This window comes from Poromitra crassiceps (genome assembly GCF_964638095.1).
Source record: "Poromitra crassiceps genome assembly, chromosome: 17".
NCBI lineage: Eukaryota > Metazoa > Chordata > Actinopteri > Beryciformes > Melamphaidae > Poromitra > Poromitra crassiceps.
This window is the reverse complement of record NC_139635.1, coordinates 31,242,374-31,256,183: the sequence shown is the minus strand read 5'-3', so window position 1 is coordinate 31,256,183 and position 13,810 is coordinate 31,242,374. Positions and strand designations below refer to the sequence as shown.

Here is a 13,810-nt window from a genome sequence, read left to right as displayed (position 1 = left end):
ACTGTGATTGTGACTATCATAGCTAAATAACAAGTCAAGAGAATATGCATACAATTTGTGCAGTGTAGTGTACCAATACCGAACATATAACCTGAAGACTAGCAAGTAAAACAAAATCATTTTTACTTTACTTTGAATATGGGCTTTTAATGATGAACTAGGCTACATTTCCTTGAGTTTGAAAAAGGTCTGAATTTGTTGTAAAGGTTATAGTCAGGATTGCATCCATCCCCTATCGTCAGAATGGTTCAGGGCTGTCAGTTGTGAACTGCTCTCCTCAGCTATTCAGCTATGGGAAAAACAATTGACCGAGCTATTTGTAGCTCTGCATTCCCCTCAACTGACTGATCATGTGCAGCAATGCAGACTAAAATGATCCAGCCTGTTAATAAATGGAAAGATTCTTCCTTTGATTTAGCCTGCCCGTTGGACTTCACAACCTCCTACTCCCCCTCCCCCCAACTTCTAAAACGCCAGGTAGTTTGGCCCACTTGCAGAGGAATCTAGCCCCCCCCCCCCCGTCCCGCCCCCAGTCAGTGGAGATGGTCGAAAGTGCGTCGAGATCCCGGGTCAAAGTTTAATAAGTTGGTTATTTGTTGGCGTGAGGTCAGAGGTCAGAAGCACTGGCCGACGCGGTGGAGTTTTGCTTGAGTGTCCTGGCAGGGCCCTGGTCAGTAGAAACACGTGAGCGACTGAGCGCTCCCCCGTTGGAATAACTCAATTATGTTTTTTGACATGAAAGCTTTTGTGACAGTGATTCTCTCACTGGGGCCTCATAAGGAAATGGAATGCCCCTGTTTTGCCATGCCTGGGTTCACTGTCACTGCCATTTACCCAGTAGGGCTTTTAGATATGCGGCCTTTCTAGGTAAGTGGGATGTCCTGTCAGTAGATATTATGTCCTGCAGGAGTGTGCAAACGAGGCTTGGGCCAAGTGTCGTGTCCAAAGAACTCGAGCGAGTAAACCTGGGCCCGGGAGGGAGACTTAACAAAGTTGCCCAAACTGCTTTGTCCCAGAGCAGATGGAGCTAAAACCCTTGCATGTCTGTTGTTTCTATCTCAAGGCCTGTCCCAGACTGACACCTATGTTAAAAACCTATTTTAGGGGACGAAGAGGAAGCAATGTGGCATTTTATGCTTTGACTTTGGCTTCATTGGTCTATGTGATCACACTTGTGTTGTTGACATGGGCCCCGGCCAGCAGTGGCACTGCTTCATTTGCCTGGCTAACTGAACGGCTGTCTGCACAATGGCCCACAAGTGAAAAGCATATAATCAAGAGAGGTGGCAGAAACGGAAGTGAGCCGTCGAGCTCAGCTTAGGACCAGTCCACACTCTGCATGCCTGGTGCTGGCATGCATGCAGCGGGGGAAGATGTGGCTGAGTTGCCCATGGAAATTTTAACTCCAACTTAAATGTCTGGAAAAAGAGCCTGTGTGTGTGTGTGTGTGTGTGTGTGTGTGTGTGTGTGTGTGTGTGTGTGTCTCCCCCCAAAGCTTAAAGAAATATTTCCCATGTGCAATGTCAACCACTGGCTTGTGTGTTTTGTATAACTAGACACACAAAAATTGCCGCATTTCGTTAATGGGGAGATGATGAAAATGTTTTTATTTTTTGATGTTATTATTCAGTAATCCCAGAGATGTGTCACTCTCTCTGCCTGGAGCAGCATCAGCAGAAATCTGCATTGCACGCTCCGTTTTTGTTTTCCCAGCTATTTTCCCTGCCAGACTGCCACATAATATGACTTGTTGAAGTTCCCCCGTTACAAATGAAACATAGCCCGTGGGCCTGCTGCTACCACCCTTTGCTAGCTGTGCTGTGCACCGACTGATTTGACGCATGGTTTAGCCCCCTTTTAATTCATAGCTTTCAAGGGGCGTTACGTAAGTACAAGGAACGCCCATTCTGGCGGTCAAAACTCAAAACAACAATGGCGCTGAACACTGACCAGACGCAGCTCCAGCAAAAAGCGGGCTTTTTTCCACCAGTTTCCAGTCAGGAATATTTAGACCATCTATCAAGCGTTGAAAAAGGAACGATATCTAAACAAACTGCACGTTTTGGGCACTTCAAACAAACCGAACTATCGTTAACGTTACTGTCCAACACATGGCAGTTCGGAGAAATTGTTTCACAACAAACTGCGTGCGGAGTGCGGACTCGTTTTTATAATGTTGTGGAGAGAGAGCACAGCCCTCGTCGCGTGTGAAGAGAGAGGGAGAACGGGTGAGACAGAAGCAAACTATTTTTTGCAGATCTCAAAAGCAGGTAAACCACTGTGGGATTAGTGAGACTATTGCTAAAAGAGAAGATACTGTAGTGATGCCTGTGCTGTCGTCCGCTCAAACAGTACTTAGCAGTACTGTTTGACCGTCAGGTGGGCGTTCCCGGCAGCACGTAACGCCCCTTGAAAGCTATGAATAGTAGGGGTGGGGGAAAAAATCGATTCACCTAAGTATCGCGATTTTTAATGTCACGATTTTTTGGATCGATCTTTTATTCCAGAATCGATAATCGCAAATTTAAAAAAAAAAAAAAAAAAAAAAAAAAAATTTTTTTTTTTTTTTTTTTTTGTTGGGTGCTTGCAGTCAGGCCACTCACTGAACAGCAGGCCAGGCGCCGCCTACTGGTTTACTAGTGGTTTTATTACTTTATTAGTTAGTCTGAAGTAATAATTACACTTCAGGGTTAAAGTGGGTGCATCTCATTGTAAAATTGGACCCAAATCTGGCTTCAAACGGCCCAAATTTCACGCGCGTTGGCCCATATCGGCCTGGCCTGCTTGGTATCTAATGCCCGGCCTGAATTATGATCCCAGTCCGCCCCTGTTTTTAACTATATCGCCCAGCCCTACTCATGATATATAATATACAGTCTCTAGTGTATGATTCAACTTTTCCCATGTTCTAATCTAGTGTAAAAAAGCAAACAAACTGAAAAAATAAAAGAAAAAAATAAACAAAAATCGCAATAAATCGTAATATCGAATCGCAATAATCGTAGAATCGCAATAATCGTGAATCGCAATATATATCGAATCGGCACCAAAGTATCGTGATAGTATCGAATCGGGAGATAAGTGAATCGGCACAGCCCTAATGAATAGGGTTGGAATGTTGGGATATTGAGCATTGAATATCTAGCAACTATTTCTGTTGAAACGGCCCACAATCTCACTGTCTGTTGGAATTTGATTTGCGTTGTCAAGTGCTCATCATGCCCAATTGACTCTGGGCTAGCCTGGCAGTGCATTAGGATTTCTCAGTGGCGAAAGCTAAGGCTAGAGAGCCACATGTGTCAGGAATGCAAAGCCTTGGTCTGTTACTGCTATTTAGCTCCACTACTGTAGCAATTATTTTTCCCCGTTTGGTTCTGCACATTGACCGTTGATGCCCTTTCCCTTCTATTGGCCTGGAAAGCAGCAAGAAACTCCTGAGCCTTCAGAAATGACAAAGCTAGAATAAGCGCTGTAGAAGAATTGCTTATATAGGATCAGTTTCACATGAATCAGTGAACCCAGAAAGGGCTTTGTCAGTGATCCTGGATCAGCAGTCTTATTCTGCGGAGTATATTGAGCTCCAGGTTGTTTTGACTGCACCAAGTCACCAGATGGTCAATCTCCCACCTGTACGCAGACTTGTCTCATTTAGAGATGAGCCCTATGAGGGTGGTGTCATCAGCAACCTTCAGGAGCTTGATGGACTGGTGACTGGAGGTGCAACTGTTGGTGTACACGGAGAAGGTCAAAGTTCAAGGTCACTGTGACCTCACGTTTGCCCGTTCCATGCTCGTTAATGCGACATCTCAGGAACGCCTTTAGGGAATTTCTTCAAATTTGGCACAAGCATCCACATTGACTCGAGTTGAGGATGAACTGATTAGGGTGTTTGCCAACTGTCATATCACTCGGGCAGTTGTGATGGTGTCACTCCAGCAAGTGTGATGTCATAAGTGAAATTCTTCCAAGCTGAGGTTATAAGTAGGACCTCCGCATGCTCACAACAGGAGAGAGGGGGAGAGAGTTGTGATGTCACTCGAGCAACTAAATGCGCAGTTGAGCCCGCCCCCACTCTAACCCTACCAGATGCAGAGAAGCTTGGGAGGAGAGGGAGTGACACGGGACAGAATGTAGAGAAACAGTGGATGGATAAATCCAGAAGGAGGCGGTAATGCAATATAAAGGATGCCAACTGCCATAAAACACCACAGAAGAAGAAGCAGATAAGCTTGTCCATGCCTCCAGGCTGGACTACTGCAGTTCACTGTTCACCGGAATCCCTGGCAAGAGCATCCAGAAGCTGCAGTATATACAGAACAGTGCTGCCAGGATCCTGTTGAGAGTACGGAAGTATGAACACATTACACCTACTCTGTTCTCACTGCACTGGCTCCACGTCTCCTTCAGGGTCGACTACAAAATCCTCTTACTCACCCACACATGCATAAATGGCCATGCCCCCCCCCCTACCTACAAGAACTGATGGCTCCACAAACCTCCACCCTCAGGTCTGCCAACAGCCTGCTCCGCCGGGTCCTAGTGCCTTGTGCTCGTTTTATTTAGGAAGGGTAACTTTTAACTATTGTCAGTTGTATTGTCTGCTTGTTATGCTTTTAACTCTGTAGCACTCTGAGATTATTTCTGAATGAAAAGTGCACTACAAATGAAATTAAACATTTGTTATTATTATTTATTATTATTGCGTGCTGCCTAACTGCACCCATGGCACATTATCTCCAGAGTCTCCACCCTAGGAATTGATTTCGACTAGTATACAACTTGAGTTAAGAAAAAGTATCATACACAACATGCTGCTGTCTATAACTTTAAATTAAAAAAGAATTAATATATAATAAACCTATCGGCCGTGAAAACGTCAGCCCATCTTAAAGTGCTGTATTTTGCCAATGTCAGAAACCTTTATTCTGGTTACATACTGAAGCATAAATGCACACCATGCAATCCCGTTATTTATTTAGCACTCGTGAACACTTTTGGGGGAATCCTTTCATTCATAATTGAAAAACATATGGCTCAACATGTAACTGCAACAACTGACCCCCCCCCCCCACCCCTGACCATCACAAATCACTCGCAGCTAGCTACCTGTTATGTTTCACGTGCTATTTTGAACTTGCTGACCTTGCGTATGTGTTAGGACAGTGTTTACAAACAAATGTAGTGGCTGCCACTTGATATGGATAAGTTGATACTGATATACTGATAAGTGTATGCCTATCAGTGTGTGGCACACGTCTCTGTATACATGTCCCCACCAAAGCCTCCATACAGGGTTTTTTTAACCAATTGTTTTTATTTTTAGAATGACAAGACAATTAACATAAACAAAACTCAAGAGACAACATGAGACTGTAAAAATAAAAAAATAAATTTGTAAAAAAAAATCACAGCAAACACTGTCAATGCAGCAAACACATGCTAGGGTACATATAGTACATAATACAATGTTATAGAGGACAGACCTCTTACAAGGGAAGTGTATCAAGGAAGGACCTCACAGTGGTCCATATCCTCCTGCTCCATACAGTTAAGTTTAAGCATAGAGGCACCACTGCTCAGAGATGGTGAATCAGGTACCTCAAACTTGGAAAGTGATGCAACTCACAGGCACCCAATACTGTCTCACTTAGACACATGCTTTATAGGCCTAGTTAGTGATTGACATTGTGTAGTCAAATGCTTTATTGGTTGTTGTTGTCGTCAAAGCAGCATGGTTTTCACCTGTTATTCACCCCGTGCCTTCTTTCACTCTGCGGCTTACAGCTGTAGAAGATTCTTTGCACGCCTGTCTTCAGGTTTTTCTTTGTCGTTTCCTTCATTTGTTCTCCCATTGGACAAACCAGCCCCACACGCAGCAGCCCCGCCTCCACTCCCTCCTCCTTCCTGTAATAATGTTAAGCACGAGTGCTGATTGAAAATAAGGCTGGCTGTGTGACTTTGTACTTGGGATGGATTCTTTCTCCCCCCCCCCCTCTCTCTCTCTCTCTTCCTTCACTTTTTGTTGAGAACTTGTTTGGCCACATACTTAAAATAGCTCTCTGACGTGTACAGTCCTGTTGAGGAATGTTACTGCGGCTGTCCAGAGTTCTCTGTGGCAGGAAGTTATGCAAACGTGCATTGCTGAGCGCGGAGCTGTGTGATTAGGCTCCTGAAGGACTCGCTGCCTGGGCTTCAGCCTTTTCTTTCCACAGTGCAGGCTGACTACGTGCTGTATGTCCAACAAGGCCACATTTCCCTCTCGCAGCCCAGCATGTGTTGTGTCAATCCTCCTGCCCTCCTTCCATTGAGTTGGCTGTGTGACGACTCTGCTATGTATAAAGTCTTTATGAGTGAGAAAATGATGGATCGACTTAGTCCATCCATGTCTGTTGATGATCAGCCTATTCTCTCCTCCCCCCCCCCCCTCATTCTGGTCCTCTGAATCATGTCTAGGTTGCTTTCCTCCGTCCTGCCCGCCCAATTCTTCCTTTCTCCCTCCCTCCCTCCCTCCCTCCCTCTGCCCCTCCCTGAGGCGTAGCTGGTTTGACGTCTGCTAGAGGCGGGGTGGGGTAGCCCTGACCTCCACTGCTGCTCAGCAGGAGCAGCAGAGTTACTTCAGAGGATTCCTCGACGTGTCTGTCTGTCTACGCTGCTGATTCACCATGTGTGTCGTCATTGTTTTTCTCAAGAGACAGGCCAAATGAAAATGTCTCATTATCGTTACGACATACAGTCACTCGCTCGCCATCCAGGAATGACAGGATTCATGTTATGATAACGTGTGTGTCTGTCCAGGAATATTGGTGCTGATTTCCAATATGCTGATATTTTCCAACTCTTTTGGCCGATTGCCAATACGGATATATGCGATTGTGCGTGGCATTTCTTTCTACCTGATGTCAGGCAACATGGAGTCTCTCCCGTCGTGATATTGACACATTATTGTGATGGCCGATGCAGACACAAACACAACATATACACATTCACACTTTCAACTTAGGTCATATGTCAAACGTGCACTTTTTATTTACTTATGTATTAAAACATTGGGCATTTGGGCATAAATAAAGCATTTTATCGGCCTGTCATATCTGCAGAAAAATGTTCGCTTCGGGCCGATGGCGATATTTCATTTTAAAGCCTGTATCGGTCGATACGATGACGTTCCGAATATCATCGCGCATCCCTAGTAATGTACCGTATGTCGAGATGCAAATTAATTACTTTATTTCCTTTTTGTTTTTATAGGCCAGCTCTGTAGTAATATCACTCTCCGATAGCTTTTGTAGTGTGACAGTAGTCTATAGGGGACAGTGTATCGATGACGATGAGAAGATGTTCCCACTCATCCTGTGTTCACCCACACCAGCTAGAGGGAATGCACCATGTTAGGTCCAAGTGTTTGTGTGCCCCGCCGCCTTGTGTCAAGCATCCTGGATTAAGGAAGATTAGATTCAATCCTGACGGTGGCACTTGTGCTCCTGCATAGCCTGACGCAAACTAAAACTAGCCTTTATGTTTACATCCTTTCTCTCTTGTATTAATCTAGCATTTCCAGTTGTGCTGGCGGTCACATAATGAAGTGCAGTCAGTCACGTGTCAAAAATGATTCTCCTCTTTTCCATGATGCCATCATCCTCTGCATCCTCGGCACGGATTTGACAGGAATCAAAGAAAATGCTCCACAAATGGTTTTGAAAGGGTTTTACCAGAGAGGGTCAGGAACTGGTGAGGTGGGCGTGGCTCGTGCAGCTTCAGCCATTGTAAGGTTGTTATTATATGAGGCACCGCCCTATTGCTCGGTCGTGTTGTTATTAGAAACATGTTTTAATGTTTGATATGAATTTACTTCCTAATGTGAGACAGGTACACATACATACAAGGCTTGGTTTGAAGCCGGATTTAACAAACAAATGAAACCCTTCAGTGGATCAGTTATTAATCAATTTAACAAACTGTTAATGTTTACTTTACAATGAAGTCTAACCATATGTTGTGATAAGCTGAAACCCCCCTAGACATTCGGAATGCAATCCAGGCTGAGAATAGTCCACTATTAGCTTTGTTAAGATGGTTTGGAGAAGAGACTTCTGCACAGAGACCAATAGCTTGAAAAGGACTTGGTTGCTTTTTAGATGTTAAGTAGCACCAGGAGGAGCACAGACTGCAGCTTTATTGCTCGCCTCCTTGTTAACCCTTTCTCTTCTCCCCTCAGGATGGCTTGGACGCGTTGGTGTACGACCTTGACTTTCCTGCCCTGAGGAAAAACAAGAGCATTGACAACTTTTTGAATAGATGTAAGTAGTCCACATAATGCTTGTCCCCTTATGTCTTCATGTAGTGTGTGAACGTGTCCATATGTTTCACCTCCACTTTGTATGGTGCAGAGTGACCCCTCCACTACATACGGCTATCATTCTGAGCCTGGGCTCAGAAAAGAAGGCTGTTTTTGGGTCAGCGCCTCTATGCAGGCCCGGGCACAATTGTGTCTGCTGCTTATAGTGTCCCCAACAACAAAGGGGCTTTGATAAATGGCTGGTGACCCACATGATGCCTGTCATCATGGCTTCCCTTTTTCTCAGTGCCCTCAGACTCAGGAACAACCGTAGCTAAGGCACGAGCGCACAGGCATTTTACAGTGAAATCGCCAGAAAATGAAGTGGAACTCTTGAGGTTTTTTTGTCATTTTTTAAAATGTTTTACCAAAATAAAATGTCAAGCCAAGGCTGCTAGTGAGGCTAAATCTATTTCTTCACCTAAATTGATCTACCGGTAGCTCGGTGAAAGTACGTGTTGTTCTTTGCATAATATTCCTGCAAAGGACATTTAATTGATGAAATGTGTGCCAAGAGTTCAGTCGGGGCCATGGAGTGCCTTCTTTTGGTCTTACTGGAGCCTTTCAAACCATGTCAATACTAGTTCTAGGAAAACTGTAAAATCGTGCGTTTCATATTTGAATCTTACTCCAAGCTACTTTAAAGCCTCAGGCGAATGCTGTCATTAGGCATTTCTTCAATTAGTTTTGATACAGTACATGTTGTGTTCATCAGCCCAGTGTTGGTACAGTACATGTTGTGTTCATCAGCCCAGTGTTGATACAGTACATGTTGTGTTCATCAGCCCAGTGTTGGTACAGTACATGTTGTGTTCATCAGCCCAGTGTTGGTACAGTACATGTTGTGTTTATGAGCCCAGTGTTGGTACAGTACATGTTGTGTTCAGCAGCCCAGTGTTGGCACAGTACATGTTGTGTTCATGAGCCCAGTGTTGGTACAGTACATGTTGTGTTCATGAGCCCAGTGTTGGTACAGTACATGTTGTGTTTATGAGCCCAGTGTTGGTACAGTACATGTTGTGTTCATGAGCCCAGTGTTGGTACAGTACATGTTGTGTTCATGAGCCCAGTGTTGGTACAGTACATGTTGTGTTCATGAGCCCAGTGTTGGTACAGTACATGTTGTGTTCATGAGCCCAGTGTTGGTACAGTACATGTTGTGTTCATGAGCCCAGTGTTGGTACAGTACATGTTGTGTTCAGCAGCCCAGTGTTGGTACAGTACATGTTGTGTTCATCAGCCCAGTGTTGGTACAGTACATGTTGTGTTTATGAGCCCAGTGTTGGTACAGTACATGTTGTGTTCATGAGCCCAGTGTTGGTACAGTACATGTTGTGTTCATCAGCCCAGTGTTGGTACAGTACATGTTGTGTTCAGCAGCCCAGTGTTGGTACAGTACATGTTGTGTTCATGAGCCCAGTGTTGGTACAGTACATGTTGTGTTTATGAGCCCAGTGTTGGTACAGTACATGTTGTGTTCATGAGCCCAGTGTTGGTACAGTACATGTTGTGTTTATGAGCCCAGTGTTGGTACAGTACATGTTGTGTTTATGAGCCCAGTGTTGATACAGTACATGTTGTGTTCATCAGCCCAGTGTTGGTACAGTACATGTTGTGTTCAGCAGCCCAGTGTTGGTACAGTACATGTTGTGTTTATGAGCCCAGTGTTGGTACAGTACATGTTGTGTTCATGAGCCCAGTGTTGGTACAGTACATGTTGTGTTCATCAGCCCAGTGTTGGTACAGTACATGTTGTGTTCAGCAGCCCAGTGTTGGTACAGTACATGTTGTGTTCATGAGCCCAGTGTTGGTACAGTACATGTTGTGTTTATGAGCCCAGTGTTGGTACAGTACATGTTGTGTTCATGAGCCCAGTGTTGGTACAGTACATGTTGTGTTTATGAGCCCAGTGTTGGTACAGTACATGTTGTGTTTATGAGCCCAGTGTTGGTACAGTACATGTTGTGTTCATGAGCCCAGTGTTGGTACAGTACATGTTGTGTTCATCAGCCCAGTGTTGGTACAGTACATGTTGTGTTCAGCAGCCCAGTGTTGGTACAGTACATGTTGTGTTCATGAGCCCAGTGTTGGTACAGTACATGTTGTGTTTATGAGCCCAGTGTTGGTACAGTACATGTTGTGTTCATGAGCCCAGTGTTGGTACAGTACATGTTGTGTTTATGAGCCCAGTGTTGGTACAGTACATGTTGTGTTCAGCAGCCCAGTGTTGGTACAGTACATGTTGTGTTCATCAGCCCAGTGTTGGTACAGTACATGTTGTGTTTATGAGCCCAGTGTTGGTACAGTACATGTTGTGTTCATGAGCCCAGTGTTGGTACAGTACATGTTGTGTTTATGAGCCCAGTGTTGGTACAGTACATGTTGTGTTTATCAGCCCAGTGTTGGTACAGTACATGTTGTGTTTATCAGCCCAGTGTTGGTACAGTACATGTTGTGTTCATGAGCCCAGTGTTGGTACAGTACATGTTGTGTTCATGAGCCCAGTGTTGGTACAGTACATGTTGTGTTCATCAGCCCAGTGTTGGTACAGTACATGTTGTGTTCATGAGCCCAGTGTTGGTACAGTACATGTTGTGTTCATCAGCCCAGTGTTGGTACAGTACATGTTGTGTTTATGAGCCCAGTGTTGGTACAGTACATGTTGTGTTTATGAGCCCAGTGTTGGTACAGTACATGTTGTGTTTATGAGCCCAGTGTTGGTACAGTACATGTTGTGTTCATGAGCCCAGTGTTGGTACAGTACATGTTGTGTTCATCAGCCCAGTGTTGGTACAGTACATGTTGTGTTCATCAGCCCAGTGTTGGTACAGTACATGTTGTGTTCATCAGCCCAGTGTTGGTACAGTACATGTTGTGTTCATGAGCCCAGTGTTGGTACAGTACATGTTGTGTTCATCAGCCCAGTGTTGGTACAGTACATGTTGTGTTCATCAGCCCAGTGTTGGTACAGTACATGTTGTGTTCATGAGCCCAGTGTTGGTACAGTACATGTTGTGTTCAGCAGCCCAGTGTTGGTACAGTACATGTTGTGTTTATGAGCCCAGTGTTGGTACAGTACATGTTGTGTTCATCAGCCCAGTGTTGGTACAGTACATGTTGTGTTCAGCAGCCCAGTGTTGGCACAGTACAGTGCATTTAGCCAATCAGAGAGGGCTCAACCCATACATCACCAAAACAGGCAAGAACATGGCAACTACATCTAGGGATGCAGCGGTTTCTGGTTTGAAGGTATACCCCGGTTTGAAAAAGTCACGGTATCAAAACCACTAAGATTTGTCGTCATACTTCTCCACGGTATCAGCTGTTTCCCCAAAACAACGGTATCAACGTGTTTCCCCCCCCCCCTTCCCCGTTTTTTTTTATAATTTTTTTTTTATCCCCCATTAGTGCTAACTTAATTTATTTATCCTGGTTGCTACTCTACCCTCTGCCGATCTGGGGAGGGCCGAAACTGGCTCCATGCTTCCTCCGAGACATGGGCAGTTAGCCAGCCGCTTCTTTTCACCTGACAGAGGAAGCTTCACCGGTAGGACATAGCACGTGGGAGGTTCACGCTATTCCAACCAGTTCCCCTCCCTCTGAACAGGCGCCCTTAACGACCAGAGGAGGAACCACATTAATAGCAACCAGGATATTGCATGTTTTTGTCAAATTGTCATGGCAAATTGTTTACAAAAGATGGACAATAAAGCTGATTTTCAAAGTACCTTGAGGATTTTTCAAGTTGTGAATTAAGTCAAATTTCTCTCTTGATTACAAAGGTGGAAAATACAACTGTTTTCAACGGGGTGTTTACTGATTAAATGTTTAAGCTCCCCACAAATGCAGATGTTTTTTTTAATATATATAACCAATTGCAAATTATTACAATTACCAAACAGATAAAAAGTAGATCATTATCTTGAAATGTTATTTATATTACCGTAGATAGTTTTGGCCCTTCATGGGAAAGAATTTGGGCACCCCTGACCTAGACGCACAGTAGTGAGGAGCTGTGAGGAGCTGTCCTTGACTGTGTTTACAACCGTGTGTGTGATAGAGCAGGAGAACGCAAGGAAGGACCCCCCTGAACTTTCCCCCCATCTAAAGACGACGTCGGCTGTATGGGAATATTTCGGCTATTGTAAAATCACAGATGGTCATAGCCTCAACGCAAGACTCATCAGAATGAGTCTCGCGTTGAGGCTAGGATGGCCAGGGCTTAGATCTGCGTGAGCACGACCCGTCGTTATTTCTCAAATTCAAGGTACATTAAAACGTTGTCTTGCTTCAACATACATCGCATTGGACATAAACCATTTCCACCTGCAGGTTTGAGGAGTAGCTAATAGGGATGTTCATTTTGAAAATTTTCCAAAATCGATAATCGGTGAAAATTAACGATCAATTATCGATAATCGATTTTATTAATACTTAGAAAATTTTCAATATTTTCATTTTTTTTTTTTTTTTTTTTTTTTTTTTTTAATAAAATGAATGCCTATGGCAGAAAATACGAAAGACAACGTGTTCTCCTCGATGAACTCTTTATTTCAATGTGTCTCCTCTCCAACACTGCTGTCCCCGGCGCATGCCGGTGTGAATTTCCCATGTTTAAAACAGTTTTGTTGGCACAAAGGCCCGTGCCCAGCCAGAAAACTAGAGACTATATGAAGCTCCACCTCACGTTAGTCGGCTGTGCAATGGAGTGGGGCGAGGAGGAACGAATTCCACCCAAACCTAGTCCAAAAAAAAAAAATTTTTTTTTTTTTAATAATTAAAAAATCGATCCAAATGCCACAGGATCGATTCCAATCCTTAACGATCGATTATCGATTTTCGATAATTGATGAACATCCCTAGTAGCTAACAAACGTCAGATAAATACTAGGCTAACGTTACCTACTGAGGCAGCTAACATGGCTAATTAGCTAGCTAACACCAGCTATCTTTCTCCACTAACTAACGTTAACGACACGTTAGTTGACTGAGCGAACGTCGCTGTACAGCAGGTCATTATCAAAACGTATTGCACTGAAGAGAAGTAACATTAGATAATGACGAAAGACTCCTCCAACCTGTCGAGAGAGAGAGAGAGAGAGAGAGCGTGTATTTGATATTATTATGTTTTAGTTTCACATCAACTTAATTAGATTAAATCGTTTACATGTATAAGTAAGAACAGTACTATATTACCAAACCACACGCATACTTGCCAGTTAACTGTCATTACAGTTGGAGGTTACATTAACATTTTTTCTCAGTCCACAATTCAGCAAAATGTTAAAAATAAAATACACTTTGTTCATTGGCATTTTTTATGCCACATTGGACAACGCATAAAGGTCCGCAATACCGTGAAACCGTGGGATTTTTGTCCAAGGTTATCATACCGTCAAAAACTCATACCGTTGCATCCCTAACTACATCAGAATCAGAATCGCTTGTATTGCCACAGTATGCAAGTTACATACA

The 13,810-nt window shown here is 43.9% G+C and overlaps 1 protein-coding gene across 2 annotated transcripts in view; it reads left to right on the top strand.

Moving 5' to 3' along the window:
• Positions 1–13,810, top strand: part of rock1 (Rho-associated, coiled-coil containing protein kinase 1) — a 51,626-nt gene that overhangs the window by 9,245 nt on the left and 28,571 nt on the right. For both annotated transcript variants that reach the window (XM_083653546.1, XM_083653545.1), the window contains exon 2: positions 8,216–8,297. In XM_083653546.1, the coding sequence (XP_083509672.1) occupies positions 8,216–8,297 (82 nt within the window). The remainder of the gene's footprint in view (positions 1–8,215; positions 8,298–13,810) is intronic.